Source organism: Trematomus bernacchii, unplaced genomic scaffold, assembly GCF_902827165.1.
Source record: "Trematomus bernacchii unplaced genomic scaffold, fTreBer1.1, whole genome shotgun sequence".
NCBI classification, from domain to species: domain Eukaryota; kingdom Metazoa; phylum Chordata; class Actinopteri; order Perciformes; family Nototheniidae; genus Trematomus; species Trematomus bernacchii.
In genome coordinates this window covers 2,255,126-2,274,147 of record NW_022987609.1, presented here as the reverse complement: position 1 = coordinate 2,274,147, position 19,022 = coordinate 2,255,126, and the positions used below count along the sequence as shown (strand labels likewise).

Sequence of the window (19,022 nt, the reverse complement as noted above, 5' to 3'; positions counted from 1 at the left end):
TTTTTTTTTTAAAACCAGGGGACCAAATATCCTAGATTACTACTGTTTAAATAAATTGTTATATACAACATGTTTCGTCTTGAGTTGTTCTTGTTTAACCCAGGAAGGATAGGAGGACTTTTATAAAGCTATAGGCTGTCTAAAATCAGTTTTCCAGTCTTAATTATAACTTCAAAGTTGATGTGAAACTGATTATGCCTTTACAGTACATTACATGTTACATGTTAGACGCTTTTATCCAAAGCGACTTACATACTCGATACTGTGGGCAATCCCCACAGGAGCAATTTGGGGTGAAGTGTCTTGCCCAGGGACACAACGACATGCTGACTGCAGTGGGGTTTGAACCTGTCCACTGCGCCACATGCCTTTTATTGACCTGAACGCAGCGTTAGATGTTCAGTGGGCTCTATCATGAGTTTCTTGGTTTTTGTGTTGTATAGTTTTGTTGGTGCATGTAAATCAGGGGTCTCAAACTCAAGGCCCGGGGGCCAAATCCGGCCCGCGACTTCATTTTATGTGGCCCCGCAAGAGCTTGCAAAGAATATAATACGTTTTATTATACGGTTACATGCCACTTTACAGAAGCAGGTTGCCCATAAACTACATGTCCCACAATGCATCTCGTTTTGTGACATGCGCACTGAAGAGACTTGCAATTATTTGCCCTGGACTTCTGCTTTCAGATGTAGTTAATTACTAAGTTATTATCCTATCCGATAATAATCCAATTCAGAGGCAATAATGTAATATTATTTTATATATATATATATATATATATATTATATTTATATAGTTACAACCGGCCCTTTGAGTGCAACCTTTATGCAAATGTGGCCCGCGATGAAATTGAGTTTGACACCCCTGATGTAAATGGTCTGCAAAGGCTAAAATCCCAGAGTTTCTCTCCACGCAGGTGTAATGTTTAACATGTTCAAAGTCTTACTTTAGCCGGCAGCATGCTAACATTGACTAATTAGCAAAAAACAGATTGATGGTAAGGGGATTTGTTGTGCAGGATTTTTGGTCGTAAATGGTATTGGATAAATAAAAAAATGTGACCTGCTTTGGGTGCTGGAGTATGTCAGAGGGACAAATTGTTAAGTTTCATCTGAGGACTGAATGCACTTCATAGTAGGGGAGACCAGGGACAGTTGTAACACGGGACGGTTGTAACACCTTCAATATCTCCAATCACAAACTAGCTAGAGTGATGAAACTCACTCTGCACATGCGCAGTTAGATGGAAAGGTCGCTGTGAAAAAAAGGAGCCATGTTTAAATCTCTCGCGAAAGATATCAGCAAAAGTGTGTTTCTGAGGTAAAGAAATTACAAAAATTATATGATGTATTTTTTGGATACTGTCTTGAGGTCAAATGTCTAGGAATCCAAACTAGTATTATTAGAATCACTGTTTTGTAAGCTAGATATAACTAGCTAAATATGGGTCAAGCTAGCAATCAGGCAGGTTCACAGGGGGTGAACAATTACTGGTGGTCCTGGGACGGTTGTACCACGGACCACCTGGGACGGTTGTAACATGGCACATTTACAATGATGGCTCATTTGCTCGAATGTTTCAATATTGTTGATTGGTGTGCATTGTCCCTGTGTGAGGTGGGTCTGGGTGGATGCAAGAGGAAGACTTTTTGGTCTTCCTCAAGCACTTCCAGACCCATACCAAGAGCTCACAGGAGTCAAAAGTGCTGGTGGTTCTGGACAATCATTCCTCCCACCTTTCTGTGGAGGGGATTCATTTTTGCAGGAGCCATGGGATCATCCTCCTCTCTTTTCCTCAACACTGTTCTCATAAACTACAGCCCTTAGATCGCACTGTATATGGGCCACTGAAGAAGCACACAATGCACACAGCCACAATGACCATTTATGATCTGCCGGGCATTGTGAAGAGTGCCCTTCCTCTGGCTGCAACGCCCTCAAATATCCAGGCAGGGTTCGCGTGCACTGGAATTTGGCCTTTTAATAGACATATTTTCAGTGACATCGACTTTGCGCCATCCCAAGTCACAGACCGCCCACCACCAGAGCCTTCTACCAGTGCAGCTCCAACACCAACTGTGGCATCCTCTCCTCCACTCGCAGCCTTTTACTACCTTTGTTGTCATGTAGTATGAACAAAGGTAACTGTTATTAACATGTTACAACCGTCCCTGGCATGTAGTGTTACAACCGTCCCTGGCATGTAGTGTTACAACCGTCCCTGGCATGTAGTGTTACAACCGTCCCTGGCATGTAGTGTTACAACCGTCCCTGTGTACAGTTGAGTTTAAAAAATATATACATTTTCCAACCTGTATTTATTTAATAAAAACATCTTAAATACATTGTTTCAGTAGTTGACACATTGAAAATGTATAATATAGCAAAATGGCTATCCTAGTGTAAATGGTTTTTTACTTATTGGGGAAACCCCAAAAAGTGTTACAACTGTCCTTGGTCTCCCCTACTATCATGACAAATACTTGAGACATTTAACTCGATGAAGCAGGAACACACTGAACTTACCACGTATTTCTTGCAAGACATCTGGACTCTACTGAGATGACATGAATAAATTAAATGTTATATTCAGCTCAATCAGTATTGAGGCGTTCAATTACCGATGTACTGAAGTCCCTATCCTGAGAAAAAAGTTAACATGATTTACTGAACGGCACAAAATCAGCAAAGTGTTTTGTAATTGTTAAAGTTTACCAATCCCCATGTCACGAGGACACAAACAGGTTTTCACAAATGCTTGATTAAAAAGTACATTTCAAATAAAACACATTCCATTACTGAAACCTTTATTGAAGATCAAACATGAACTGAACAATGTCTTCAAAGTGCAAGTCAACGAGGCGAGGAGTTATCACACGAGTAAAGAGACGCTACAAACATTTAAAACCAGATTTAACTAAGAATTTGGTTGAACCGTGAAACTTTGTAAACGTTACAATAAGTGACTTTAATACCCTGAAGTGTCTCATTAATGTCTTTGCACCGTCCAGCTGGCATAATTAACATAAGTCTCTATCCAGCCCTGCAAGAGGACAACTTAGTGATTTACATTTGTATTCACATCATTAATGGCTAAAACAAGTTGCATAACAACAGCTGATCACAAACATGGTCTCCAGCAGATATGTGATTTCAAACGTAACCCTTTGTAGGGATTTTTACATCAAGTGTTATTCCTAGCACGACTGTCTGCAGAATGAAAGCTGAAACACTACAGAAACCTGCAGTTTGCACCTTTACAGGAATGTAGTTTATGTTGCAGGGCTGCTGATGTTGTGATGGACAAACACAGATGTGGGGAAGGTTTTAAAGATTAAGATTATACGATATGTTTAGAATTTGTGTGGAAACCAGCTCCCACTGACACAATACAACAAACTACAATATTTCTCATTCACGTGCACAGATTGCTGAAGTCTGTATCACAAATCCAGAAATCCAGAAATCATCCTCCTAACAGAAGAATAACCGTTTTTTTTTACTAATCCAGTTAAGAGTGATTATTCAACAAGATTTAAACATCCACGTCTGTTTTCAGGTATTTGAGAGGACTAGTATGTTAAATAAAAGGTTGTAATGTACCCCCCTTTCTAGTAGTGGGTTTGTTTGGGACTAGCTTTACGTTTGGAAATGAAATAAATCTGTGGCTGTGATCCAAACTGCAACTAATGTACTTTTTTGTTTACTAAGTGTGGCGTTCTAACGTGGATTTTTTGTACATATGAGATATTCCTGGATGTAGACTTTATTAGAAAACATTTTAGTTTAAGATGCAAGTTAACTGTACATAATTGACCGCCCCAGAATGCATTGCTGCTCCTCAGACCGTTTAAGAATTAACCGTCGTATACAATTATTATAACTATTATATACTAAGAGGAGAAACGCGGGAGCTCACATATAGGACATGGTGTGGTAAACAGATTTAATTTTAAGTATTTAATCATTAAAAAATAAAACCTGAAAATAATAAATTCAGTTAAATCTGCCATGAAGAATTGTCGTTTAACTGTCGGTTGGAAGACGCCGATACAGAGCCGTGTGACGCAGAAAAAAAGTATTGCTTGAGGCTTTGGTGTTTGTCGAATTGCATTGTGGGAAATGTAGGCTGAAGGTTTTAGGGAAGAAGAATTTAGAATATTTATTTATTTTCAAATCTATAATTATGATTTCTAAATATTCCACACGACATCTTATAGACTAAACAATCAAGAAAATGTTTGCACTGAATATTTAATAACGAAAAACGATTGTAGCAGCCCTATGCCTTTGCATGGTTACCATAGTGATCCAACACAGCTTGAAGTGAGTCAGCACAAAACCAGAGTCTCTGATCTGATCCCTCTTTGTGATGCAAACCTCTGGTGCTGCTGTTGATGATGATGATGCGCAGACACACAAACACAAACATGCAGCAATCACAAATCATCTTCATCCTTAAAACAAAAATAAAATCCCCCAGCAGTTAACTCTTCATCACATAATGTTATCACACAAATCATCCTCTGACTACTAAAGCAAGGAATTCATTTGGGAGGATCTCTTCTTGTAAACTTAACGGTCAAATATTAGTATAACTTTATAGTTAGAAAAACAGAAGAGGAAAAGTGAGACAGGAAATAATCCTTTGCATGCACTGAGGACAAATGTTAAAACCCAAAGTAACACATTACAGTTTGATGCAATCCAACACAGCAGCCAGAGCTGATTATATTTCATGATGATAAATTAAGCTGCATATGGATATATTGTATGGCTGATGATTGAGGGGTTGCATCAGACTGCAAGGGTCGTTTCAGTTTTGTCCACTCACTGTATGACTTAAATGTGTCCTCAGCCTCCCCCGAAGTGCAAAAACAAAACACATTCCCTGAACCTTTTTTATGTAAAATATTTTAAATGTGTATTCTGCAGATGCCCCTGTAGAAAACATACCTGACATGTTTGTTTAAGTGTAGTCCTTCTCCGATTAGAAACAGTTAACAGCATCTGAATGTGAGGTTGTGATTGCCAAACCTGTAATGATCAGCTTGTATACAATGAGCGTGGATGCATTTGTGAAATATTGCAACAGATCCTCGGTTTCACTTCCAGCGAAGCTCCGGGAGGCAGCAGGTCCCTGAACGCTCACAGGAGGGCAGCCTCACCCAGAGAGAGGGAGGAGGAGAGAGAGAGAGGGAGAGGGGGAGGGGGAGGGGGAGAGACAGAGAGAAGGGGGAGAGACAGAGAGGGGAGAGTGTATTCCCTGAAACTGAGCTCTGACTCGACACAACAGTTGGCTCTGCTTAGCTTTGGGTCGTGACAAATGAAATGAACAGAGGTCATGAGAGGGGGTTTAACAGCTCAGTGTTGGACACACTGCATGCAGAGGGAGGTTAGATATGAAGGTGATAGCCGTACAGATTGCATAGAATAAACCGTTAAATATATATATTTTCTTTTAGGTGCAGCATGCTGTAACCTACACAGCTTATGTTTGACTTCTCTGCTACTGTACAACCAGGTGTGTGATCCGGTGGTGATTCTTTGATGAGACAATGTACAGGTCTTATAAATAAAAGCAGAGACAGCGCCGGTGTGTTTGAAGTGTTCGCAGCATGCTAGGCTAGGTGTGAGCTCTGCAGGGCAGCCAGCTGTTAGCAGAGCGTCACAGTGGGGGTCCGCTCAGCCACTGAGGGGGTGCAGGTCCACCTTCACCTTCTCCCCGCTGCTCAGCATCCCCACGGTGGGGAACAGACCCCCGGGAGGGACCCTCATCTCCCTGCGGCCCATCAGCTTCCCGTTCCTGGTGAAGAACACCTGCAGCACCACAAGGGGGCGACAACCAGTTAAAAACACACTGATAAAAAAACCTATATATCAATTATTATTGTTTGTTTAAAGTTATTTTGATGATGTCTACGATGCTGGCCGCTTTAGACTATTCTCAGGAATTGTCAATGTAATACCCAGTTTATTTTTTCCTCTTGTACGCCATGTAAAGGTTTCGGGTACCTACTTACTGTATATGTCTTTGCTTTATTGTAACTAAAAGAACAATTCTAAATAAAGTATTAAAAGAAAAAAAAACGCTATTTTGATGGTACTGTTATTTATTTATTTGTTATTATTATTAATTATATTATATTATATTAGAGTAGACTTTATTGATGCCAAATTGCTTTTGCTTTTTGTTACAGTAGCATGTCAAAAACATTGCATATGTTAAAATAAACCAACAGTAAATATACACGTACAAACAATAGAAAGATAGAAAGACATATATCCATAGAGTATAGAGTTCACAATATAAACAGTTACAGAATAAGTTAGAAAATTAGTTAGTAGTCTGAGGCCCCGGCTCCACGGGAACGCATACAGCAAAACGCATCGGAGTAACGCAAACGCAACCGCAAAAAACCTTCCGTCCCCACGCAATATACACCGGATTGTGTCAAGCTCCACGAGACGGCTCCGTTTACATCCAACCGCTGGAAAAGCTGCAGTACATATGCCGAGCCTGTACGTGGCGCTGTAACTTCCTCCACAAAAGCAGCAACTTCCTCCACAAAAGCAGCGAAGAAGAATGGTTGTCATGGCTGCACTTCTGTTTATTCTCCTTGGTGGGGGCCGACGGAACCGGGCAGAGTTTTTCGCCGGTCAGCGTGTGTTAAAGTTTAAATCTTCCGGACAAAATTATAAAAGTGCCGGTCAAAGGTCTTCATTGTTATTTATTGAGCTTTAAAACAAATGAATAACGACGATATAATGATATATAATCATAAAATACACGGAGGCTGTCTCTTTTTCCTCTCTTCTGACAGCGTCAGTGTCTGTCTCATGCAGCAGCTGATCCTGTAATGAGTGACCCGACAGTAAAAATGAACATATTTATAACTAGTTTAGGTAGTTTGAGAGGTAATTAAAATAGCTAAGGGTGATGATCTGACTTGAAGTGTGTGTTTTGCTCCCGCTGCATCACAGCGAGAGGAGCTGCGTGTCTCCGTCCTCAGATTAGACTTCACTCGCGTTTATGTCCATATCGAGATAAAGATAAATAATCTGAATTCAGTGTACAGTGTACTTTTGCGGGGGTGAGCAGCAGAGGCGGGGGGAGGCGGGGCTATTGCGTCGTCATTATCAGAAACGGATGACCGTATAGGCGACCACACGGCCCCGTTGGACCCCCCAGAGCGCTCCGTTCCCAGATCTATCCACCTTTGGACCCGTTGTCGTTTGCAGGGTCTGTTTCTACGTTTCCCTTACGGCGTCGTCGAGCTTAAAGGGCTATACGCAAGAGAAATATGCGGATTCAACCCGTTTTCGTTCCCGTGGAGCCTAGGCCTAACCTACGACTACATATCATTTAAACAGAATTTATTATTATTTGTTATGACTTTTTATGTGATAATTCTACTCTTTGTTTTACTTTTTATTTCAGCAGAAATAATACGTTTGTTTTGTAAAAAAAAGTGTTTTCTGGGGGCAGGGTATAAAAAAAAATGGAAAACACGCACACTTCTGTACTTTGTATTTTTGCACCGAACATATCGTAAAGCTGCTATTTTGTTTATTCTTATCAGTTAATGATTGAATCATTATTTTGTCTGTACTGTTATTACCTTATTTATATTATTATGAATATGTTTGATGTGATATTTACTCCATTAGTACTACGGGGTATATGCAGGAATCCTGAAGTCAAATGTAATCCCTTTTAAGACCTTTTTTAAGACCCTTTCCATACATTTTAAGACCTCATCGCCACTTGGAGTTTTAACCGGTTACCTTGGCGACACACTTTACCTCACATTGACTATATACAGTATTGATTGTCCTTCCTCCTTATCTTCCAACCATTTGGACGCAGACTTGCATTTCCCCATAACGATGTTGTTTAACAACCGGCGTAAACGGGCCTTCGCGCTATCAAGCAGTGAGCGTGCGATGTCCTGTTCGGGATGCCATAAATAAACTACACAGAATCACACTACACACCTACGCAATGATTACATTCAGGCAGACTGTAGAATACAACCTCTTTGGACAATTGATATACTTATTGAAAACAAGCTACAAAATGTAATACCTTGGAAAATGCCGTTTCATACTTTTTAATACTTTTTAATAGCCTTCATTTTCGCTAAATTGATTTATCAACTTTTAATACTTTTTACGACCCCGCGGACACCCTGTACTAAGACAGTTTTTTGTACAATATATTTTTGTTTTTCTGTATTTTGCATTTTGCAATTAACGAATTGCAAAGCTGCTATGTCGTTGACGAAAAAGAAAATTCAAATGAAATCCATGAATCCGCTGAAGGAGCACTGGAATAATCACTCATAATAAATGCCTTATGATGATGACTGATGAGACAGACTTCTCTTGAGAGCACACGGTGTGCCCGTTGTAAGCGGGAATTATGTGCAATGAGGAAATATCTTTAAACAAATAAGTGATAGTGTAATGTCTGCGTTGTTCAAGTGGGGGGGGAAGAAAGTCAATGTTTACTGAACATGTCTCTACTAAATGAGAGTGATCAAACATTATCCAGCCGTTCAAAAGAACATCAACAAGCTTTTCAGCGCTAACACGGAGCGCAAACAGCGACACACTGAACCATCGTGGAGTCACTTATCAAACATTTACTGTGCCACCCACTCGAGAAAAGAAAAGGCTTAACTGCTATTGACTCTCAGATGAAGGGTGAACTGCAACAAGCTTCTACTTTGATCAACCTCCCCCTCCCCCGCGCAGCAGTGCATTTTGGGTAATGTAACCCACTGAATTATTATGGACCAATCCTCTGTTTTATTTCATCCTCACCCTGTCATAGTTTTATTACAGCGTGCACTCACTCACCCGCTCCCCGCTGGCTTTGACTTGCACAACTGTGTGGGTGAGTCGAGACAAAGTGGAAACCGCAGAATTTAAAACAATAACAAACCAACAACAGCTGGAGCTTGAAAGCGGTCAGCGATTAGAGAGCAGAGAGATTTCCTGGAAGGTCGTAACAGTTGGGGGTGGATTGGAATATTAACAAACAGTTACCAGTGGAGTTGCACCAGAATATCAAGGTTGTCATATTGATGCAAACTGCTGAGCTCGTTGTGAAAAACATTTTAAATATCAGCAATACAATATATTGACCAAGCGTCCTGATCTATTTAGGCTGTAGATTATCTATATCAGGGATACGACTCCGTTGCAAACTGACAGGACGCCATGTACCAGTTCATAAACAAAACATTAATGATATTAATACAATTTAATGAACAACATTTAGATGTCCACAAATTATCTTTCTTAGAGATTCCTTACTTTCAAATGAACTTAAGGTTTCAACTAAATTAGGTCAATCGGCACATGAATCGACATGTGACAGATTCATCTGACATCAATGAGTTTTTACTAAATCAAATGTGTCATGCAACAACTCGACTGTTGTAATGATTCATACATATAACGTTTATTTCAATGCTGGTAAGTGATGATTTAGAGAAAATAGATGATGTTGTCCGGCAGTGGCTCAGTCAGTAGGGGCTTGGACTGGGAGCTGTAGGGTCGCCGGTTCAAGTCCCCGACCAGACCTAAAATATGGAGTGTGGACTGCTACTTGGAGAGGTCCCAGTTCACCTCCTGCCCTGCCGTGGTGCCCTTGAGCAAGGCACCGGACACCCCCCTTCCCCCCCCTCACTCCCATTGCTCCCCGGGCGCTGTACAATAGCTGCCCACTGCTCCTAGTACTAGACTCCTGGTACTAGGATGGGTTAAAAGCAGAGAACACATTTCACTGTGTGCTCGGCATGTGTGACCATTAAAGAGGGGTTTCATCCCTCCCCCAATTCTAATTCTAATTTAAAAAGTCTTTGTATTGTTTTCTAGGAAAATAATGGTGCATTTTAAGAGTTGGAGCAGAAATGATATCATAGTAAAATAGCCCAAAAGTGGTTTTCATAATTAACGAGTGGTTTTTCTTTGTGTGAATTTTTATGATGGACAAAATGTGATATTTTGGAGGGAGGTTCATTCTTGATTCAAAGCGATTTTACTCTGTCCGGCTGAAGGTGTGAATAACTGTTTATCAAGTTTACAAAATAAAATGAACCGTTGATTTGTTAGTGTTATCAAGTTCGCTAAGCTCTTCAATTTCAATTCAGATATATACTGTACATATTCTTAAAGCAACTTTTTATATTTATTTTTATTTCAACTAGCAGGTATACAGAACATATTTTTGTAGTATTTTTCCAATTTCTTATCTACATTTTTGCTTTTATTTTTGATTTCATTTTGCCTTACTAAGTTTTATGTTATGCACCAACACCCCAGACAGAAATCCTTGTACGTGAAAACCTACTGGGCAATAAACCGCTTCCTGTTTCAGATTTACAGCTTGTTATGCTGTCCCCTAGTGGCCACATGAACATACCTGACAGCAGGTTTATATTACTTCCTGTTTAAATCGTAAAATGCTAAGGAATCTCTAACATTCACAGTTTATGTTTGTGCAACAATGGTTAGCACAGCTGTGTGCTTTTCCCTCACCGTGACCTTCCTGGCCTCCTGTCCCTGCTCGCCCTCTTCCCCGTCTTCCTCTTCCTCCTCTTCGTCGTTGAGGTACAGAATGTTCTGGACTCCTGCCCGACCCTGACGGACCTCCAGCCGATCCCAGTCGTCCACGTCACCTGAGGACAGCACAGAGCGCCGTGGGAAGAAAGGCTTATTTTTATAATAAAAAAAACAGGACGAAAACATAGAAAGGAAAAGTAAGACAGCTAAACAAGTTCAAACATTTATTTATTTTTCAACAGGAAAAGCAGAAATTCTAGTAGCGCTGCACAATTGGGAAAAAATACCCACTTGCAATTATTTGAACTGTTAATGCAATTGGGATATGCTTTGCGTAGTTGAGGGAATTATCGCTTTTGAAACATTATTAAGCATTAGCATTCGAAAACAAGAGGATCTGTCCCAAACAAGGTTTTTGATTAGGTCCGTAGAATCGTTAAGTCGTGGCTGAACCTGTCACTGTGGTCCTGCCTGACTCTCATCATACTACTTCCCTGATGGCTCCCACAGGATTGTTGGCATCCTCGTGGATTCATCTTCTTATTATAGACACATGCATTTCCAAACATTTGGTCTACCTATGTTGTAAATGTATTATCTCTTCGATTTACACACGGCATCTATTGCACGTCTGTCCGTCCTGGGAGAGGGTTCCCTCCTCTGTTGCTCTCCCTGAGGTTTCTCCCATGTTTCCCTTTAAACTGTGGGGGTTTTCTCTGGAAGTGTTTCCTTGTACGATGTGAGGGTCTAAGGACAGAGGGTGTCGTATTGTCATACTGATATTCTGTACAAACTGGGAAGTCCACTGAGACACATTTGTGATATTGGGCTATATAAATAAACATTGATTGATTACTTAATTTACATATTTTTCTCAATGTCTTTCATTTTGGTAAAGCACTTTGAATTGCCTTGTGTTGAAAGGTGCTATATAAATAAACTTGCCTTGTCTTGCCTGCTTTACCAAATATTGGGCTTACTGCATTTTCTTGCACTATATGTACTATGTACTAGTCCATATTGGGATTTTTTATCCAATTTCAATTAATTGTTCAGCCATTAAGCCTGCATACCTCCCATAGCTGACTGCACCTTAGCCAACAAAATATATACAATTCTGTATACCCATCCACTTGAAAAAGTTTGGCTTATTTCAAGCTGTACTTGCAGGATTCTTGCTGTTCTTTTTTTGTACCATCCTGGTTGATTCTGAAAGACGCTTTGGATAACAGCATCAGCTAAATTAGATGTTTTATTTTGTTTATGAGTCTTAATAAAGTTGGATGATATTAGTTGCTCTCTCTGAATTGCAATAACTGGATTGGTGATGTATGAGAAGTTCCCCTTTGAGTGCTTGTTCTGTTTTCTGTGCGGGGGATCTTGGTTTGCTTCCAGTTTCTTTCCCAAGCGCAACACCATTAAGACTCCTTTAAGACCGAATGTTGCATTACTCTAAACCACAATAAGTAGGTTTAAGAGCAAAACCTCCCACGCCCGATTGTAATGAGTGACGGTTTAATCGCAGCGCCTGAACCCTCTGCCCTCACCTTCTTCGTCCAGGATGTAGTCTCGTGGGAACATGATGCCGCAGCCCATAATGTCGCCTTTCAAGCAGCGAGGACCGAAAGCGTCTCCGACCCCGCTGCCGTGGAAGACCTTGCCGTCGTCTATCAGAGGAGAAAGAAGGATTCAAAGGCTTTATTGTCATGCATTACAGTGTAGATGTTGGCAATGAAAAACGAAGTCTAAGTTCCAGGCTCCTCGAAAAATACAACAGTAAATATATTTAAAGGGGACCTATCATGCAAAATGCACTTTTGTACGTCTTTTATACATGAATATGTGTCCCCGGTGTTCCAGGGAACTCACCAAGTGTCAGAAGACACAACCCTCTCTATTTTCCTCCATACCCAAATCTCTAAAAAAGGGGCTGCAACGGATCTGATAAAAACTGATCCAGATTTGAACACTGTCCTGACGTCAGGACAGTGGCGCTACGGCTATTGGGCCAACTCCACCAATCAGGAGGAGACAGCCACGGCCATTGCCGTTCGAAAGCGCTGGAGACGCTGTAGTACATATGCCAGGCCTGTAGATGGTGCTGTTCTCACATGAATCATGCCCTTGCAAAAACAGAGCTAAAAAATGTCAAATTGAGCAAAATGAGGCATGGCTAAAATGCATGATCTGTTTGGTATTTTGAAAAAAAAAAAGTATAAATATGCCTTATATAGGTATGGTCCTATACTATATTATCCAAATATAGCATGATAGGTCCACTTTAAGACATACAGAGAAGACGTGAAATAATAAGTGCAAGGTGCAGGTTAAATGCAGTAATAAGTAACATATATACCCGTGAAATTAATTGTGATTTGACTACACTACTTTTATCTGACAGCTTTAATTTCATTAAATCAAGATATCTAAGAATTTATGAGAACAGCAGAATTTCTTTTGTAGATTTCAAGAAAATAATTTGGGAACTTTTTTGATATTTGTTCGAAAGGTTTCAAGTTACAACATTTCCTGGTTCCAGCCACACACATGTGAGAATGTGCTGCATTTCTTTAAATCGTTTGATAAATTAGTTTATATGTTATAATGTTGAACTGTTTTTCGGACAAAACTAACATTTGAGTTCTTAAAAACCAAACAATGAATACATTAATGGAGGAAATACAACAACAGTCACTGGTATATGTTAAGACTACTATTGTTACCCAATAATGTTAAGACTACTATTATGAAGTCAAATGGAAAAAAAACAGTTCAAACCAAATGGCCAAGTATCATTTATATTGCTGTTTATGATGATATATTGAATAAAATCAATGCAAGCTGAACCAGCTAACCTATAGCAAATTGATTAATGGATTAGGCAATGATGTATTTGTATCTTATCTTAAATATTGTTGTTCTTGTTGATGTTGCAAATGATGCTGCTCTGATGCAAGAAAAATGTCAGACTCAATCTGACAGTTTTATCATATTGTATTATTATAACATTTAAGTTTTTGCTGAACTCGACACGTGCCTAGCTGCTGTAGCTAGAAGTATTGATGCTACAGGTCTAATGGTGCTGATTGAAACTCTGCAAAGAAAGATTAAATATACTGTAAACCCCTGACTGAACTTTAGTTTGTAGACGTTTGAAATAACTAATGTCTCCTGCCAAACTGTAATTAGATCCTTCACACTTTAAAACAAACATTACTGCCTACAGCTGGCAAGCTAAATGTATTTAAGACTATTTGAAATAAAATGTAAGACTTATGTTTAAAGGCCTTCATATTAGGAAACGGCAGAAGTCTTGAAAACTCTTAAAAAGCCTTGAAATCAGACGTCCTGTGTAAGGTCATCTCTGTCCATGTGTCCCGATGCTGAACCTAACGTTACGTGGGCTTTGCTGCGTCTTGTAATGCGTTTACCGCAGCGTGCGAGATGGTCACATACAATGCAGTACTAACATACAGGACATCCTGACATTTCTGACAGATGATGATGTGCAAAGAAGGTGAAAGCAGCGCTCGTAAAAACAAAAAAACACTTAAAAACAACTAAAGGAAATCATCAAATCAACACATATTACATTCGCGAGAGACAACAATGGAAGAAAACGGGCAAAAGAAAAACACTGTGGAGGTAGCCTGCAGACGAGCTCTCCCCAAGCGAAGCGCAGCGGCTGCTGCTGGTAAATATTTATGGAGTTGTCATGGGACCCGTCCCCGGCTCAGGATACTGTTTAAACAATCTCTATCTGAGCCCCGGCAGGGAGACGGAGACACTATCATTACGGCTCCCATGCGGGCCCTTGTCACAACACCACGCTCCAGGCTAACCGTGGAGCCACGCCGGCACAGCGAGGCTCCGCTAAAAATAGCCGAGCAGGGCGTCTTTGGAGAGTGACGAGGGGCCGGAGCTCTGGACCTGGACCTGAGCTCTGGGGGGGGGGGGGGGGGGGGGGGGGGGGGGGGGAGGGGGGGTAGACGTCCAGGTTTGGGTTTGAGGATGGACTCAGTTCACTGGGACAGGAAAGGCAGGAGAAGCCTGGCGGAGCGTCATGTGGTTCAAAGGGATGTTCGCTGGAGGTCAACATTTCTGACTCACTTTTATATTTGAGGATACAACTCAACTACTTGGAAAATGTTAGGTTTGTTGCAACAATCATATTTTCTTTTTAATGTGTGTGTGTGTGTGTGTGTGTGTGTGTGTGTGTGTGTGTGTGTGTGTGTGTGTGTGTGTGTGTGTGTGTGTGTTTCATTACTTCTAAATCATGAGGGCTGATACGACAAGGAGATGGAACGATTAGTTGGTCGGAAAAAAGAATACAAATAACCAACATTTGACAAAGAATATAAAATAGAAATTTAGTTTAGTTTAGTTTCTGCATTTAAAAGGAGGCCCTATTGTGCTTTTTGGGGTCTTCCCTTTCCTGTAGTGTGTTATAAAGGTTTATGTGCATTTACCGTGCTAACCCACTTATAGGAGGAGTTTTCTCCCCTATGACCCATCATACTATTAGGAGCTGTGGTCAGATATTAAACAGCAATGCGGGGGTCCGATGCCTTGCTCAAAGGGCACCTTATCAGTGCCCAGGAACTGAACTTGCAACTCGTAGTACCAGACAACACTCTTACATGGTCCATTCTTGAAACAGCGACCCTATGTTTCCCAAAATAAGTTGAGAACTTGGCTACTGCCTCCGTCTTCAGACAATAACATGTTCTGTTGCTTTTTCTCAAGTGTGCTCTGGTTCTTAAGGAGGTCGGAAATTGAATCACAGGAAGCCAGCTCAAATAAGCGCTTGGCTGTGTTCAAAATTTGTGTTGGAGACCGGAGAGTTTAAAATTAGCACAGAGGTGTTGACCAAGGTTTGGCTCCGAGGCTGTTGATGGAGCAGAACACCTGTGATGGTGTTAATGCTAAAGGCAGGACCATAAGCTGAGGAAGTTGTTGGTAAAGCTAACACTGTGAGCTACTCTCTGGCCGCCAACAGGTGCTGGATGTGAGACGGATCCCAGCAGCAACCAGGAGGTGAAAACTGGAGCTGAGTTCAGGGTCTGGAGTCAAGGCTGAGACCGGCTGAGAAAAGTAAAACCAGACTATTTATTGTGAGTCTGGAAAAGACCGGGCTTCCTTACCAAGGGAACAATGACAAATTAAAAACTAAATATTCAGATTCCTTCATGATTTCACACACATGTTCCTAAGAATTTAATATAAATTCCCTTTGCAGCTGCCATTGGAGTTTATCAAAAAGCGTTGAGCTGGTTATAGATTTTGGACAATATACGTCCTATTATTGGACCATTTTCCAGAGTGGCCCAAGCGTGTATATACTGTACATTATTAAAGGGTGAAAAAACTCTGGTTGGATCTTCATTGCAGGGTGCAGTGTAAGGAGGCAGTAAAACTATGGTATGGTTTCAGTCTTTTGTTTTATATCCAGGCTTTATGGTGGTTTGACGATAGCTGGTAGACAGTGGGCGCCAACATATATGTTTTTCCACTTTTGTTAACCATGCAAGAGAATGGGACTTGATATCGTTACTTAGATGTGCGGTGACCTCCACAGTATGGACACATGATCTGGGTGCATTTTAGATTTTAATATTCATCCCTAATGTACCTTATCTTTTTGTACCTCAATGTTGAAAGAGACTTTATCATCCAAATCCATTTCCATCCCATTGGTTAAGAAGGTCATATAACCCACCCAACACAACATGTTGGTGTGGAATAAGTGTTTTTGCAGAACCTGAGCTGGAATCAGATTAGACCCGTCACAGAAGTTAGACTGAGCCCCATTATGTGAGGTTGGCCTGGTCTTGAGTGATGGAGGGTTGTTGTGGTGGTGGTGGAGCACAGCCTTCCTTTGCGGGTGTTGAGTCCCAGCACGTGTGACTCACTGAGGCAGGGTTTGGAGGGGGTGACAGGGTTAATGAGGCTTGCTGAGGAGCACTCACTGGTTGGATGGCTGGTTGCTCCTGATAGGGTCCACAGGGGCCCGCAGAGCCCCACGGCCCATTAACTTGTGGAGACAAGCGGAGCCAACGCACAGGATGGAGGTCCACGCCGGGCCAGAGCCCAAGAAAAACACACGCGGTAACACCGGCGCAGGCCAAAGAACTCTCAAACTATACAAAGGAGCAGCGCTATGGTTGGCAGGCATTTGTGGATATAACTGGAATATATCTGGAGTAAAATCACAACCTTTAAAGTCAATAACACACATCACATGTGATCCAGGTCAACACTGGTCGCGTGCCCATTACAACGCACCATAAATCAGGAGGACAGAAATAGAGATAAGTAGCCATACTGTACATGCAGAGTATAATAAGAAAAGAAGGAATGTTACATTGAATCATTACAAAATGTGTGTATTCCCCTCCAGGCTGCATGATATAACTTACATACATCTTTCTACAGCCACTGTTTTTCTTTAAAGCAGGCGGTAAAAACATTACAAACACACACGGTGCCCTAAGGAACAGCGTGAGGTTTGATACAAAATAAAACAATGAGTCCAAACTAAGTCCAGCACAGAATATATCCTGGCCTTTTCCCCACTAGGTACCGAGGTGAAATGCAAAAACCCCTCATAATGGTTCATAAACACAGGTTACAGTGTCACAGAAACACCTCTTCACTGTATTCTTGGCTCACGAAGAGCATGAAAACCAGGGTAAGAAAGTCATTCCCTCTTTAAACAATTTCTCCTGCGGTTATATGACCCAATGCATACAATACTGTGTATACATTAAGTTTTTGTCAATTTGCCAAAGAGCGTCTGCGTGCAATTCTTGAGGTCCCTGAGCTGAAAATCAGCATGGAGGAGCGAGGGGAGACGTGAAGAAGAGGCCCTGGCTGTTGACTTTAAGTAGCTGGATCACGGCCTGCACCTTAACCCAAGCATGGGAAGGCAAACCTCAGACGCACTGCGCGGAAAGCCACATACATCATTTTAGTCTCTAACAAATAAGATTAATGGGAGCTGTGCTGGGGCGTGCACATTACTGCGGCGTCCGACACACAGCAGCCAAACCAAGGCGGACCGCAGCTGGACCTGTGGGACCGAGCGCCCGTCTGTCACTCAGCGATGAGATATCGTCCACAGACCCCGGCACCACGCGCAGCATCAACTGTTATTATTATTAATACACCCGAAGTATAAATGGAATCTGCAAAGGGATACAGGGATTTTATCTTGTGACATCTCAGAGCCATTCCTCATACTGTAAACCTCCAGCATTCCTGTGTATAGTTTACACATGACTGTATCATGCTCTTTAAAACTGCATAGCTCAACCACTTTGACATGTTGATATACTGCACATTTTTAGATATGTGTCATATTCTTCAACTAATTAGTCTTGTAGTCTTTTTTGGTACATTGCTGATAAACTACTGAGTTATTTGTCGTGTTCTTATTGTACTTACTTTTTCATATATTAATATTTCTTCTAAACTTTAATTTTTTTGGTATTTTATAATGCATTTAAAACGGCATAGCTTTTCCACTTTTAAATTCTGATATACAGTACATATTAAGCTTTATTCTATTACTTTCTCATATTATTATTGCACATGTTTTTGTGTATATTTATATTTCTTGTAAACGTTTATTTTTTTAGATTTAGAATTATTTTTTTTTTTAATCGTTTTGGGAAAAGGTTTGATACTGGCCCCTTATTTTACTGAGTTTATGTATGCACAATCATAAACTACAGAACATTCCTTGTATGTGTGAACCTACTTGCCAAATAAACCTGTGATTTAGGACTTTAACAATGAACCTGGAACATGAATACAATGTGCAAAGTGAATAAGAAAATGTGTTTTAATTGCTTTTTTGGAAGTTTAGGAAAACGTATTCAAACCTTTCTCTAAAAGATACAAATCGTACACATTTCCTGCTAGAAATTCGTACAACAGAAAGTGATATAATTGGCGTGTGAAACAGCTGGAGTCCCCTGTGAGAGAGAACAACAATGGGAAGCTTCAGACCAAAACAATGCTGATAAAACCAGCTCTGGTCTGATAAGGAATAACAAGATTGTGACTGTGTCAGTGGGTAGAGAGATAAGAAGCCGGTTACCTACTGTAGCTCGTATGATGTAATAACAAACACCTACCTGGTTGCTGCTAATCTCACATCACGGCAGCAGCTAATCTCTCAGCAGTGATAGTGGGGGGGTGCTGGGGACAGAAATGGGATCTGTGGGGGTTTTATGCAGATGCCTGGACAGATAACGTCCACAGCTCATCAAAAACAACCAGGACTTAACATGGAAGCACGGGAAGATACGTTTTTGTGTCTTGTTTTTTCTGGTTCATTGCTACTGATATTTACATGACTAAACTTCCACAGAGAGAGATGGAGATAAGATCCTTCTCGTCTTTCTGATGCTGTCACCGTGTGTTTTATCAGCTTGCTGTGC

At 40.9% G+C, this 19,022-nt stretch overlaps 1 protein-coding gene across 1 annotated transcript in view; it reads right to left on the bottom strand.

Annotated features, from left to right (window-relative positions):
* Nucleotides 1-2,793: 2,793 nt before the first annotated feature.
* The window catches only part of spryd3 (SPRY domain containing 3), a 52,764-nt gene continuing 36,535 nt past the window's right edge, over nucleotides 2,794-19,022 (bottom strand). The window contains exons 9-11 of the mRNA XM_034131834.1: nucleotides 12,123-12,242; nucleotides 10,552-10,691; nucleotides 2,794-5,820 (exon numbers count right to left, since the gene is read on the bottom strand). Coding sequence (XP_033987725.1) covers nucleotides 5,686-5,820; nucleotides 10,552-10,691; nucleotides 12,123-12,242 — 395 coding nt within the window. The 3' untranslated portion in view covers nucleotides 2,794-5,685. The remainder of the gene's footprint in view (nucleotides 5,821-10,551; nucleotides 10,692-12,122; nucleotides 12,243-19,022) is intronic.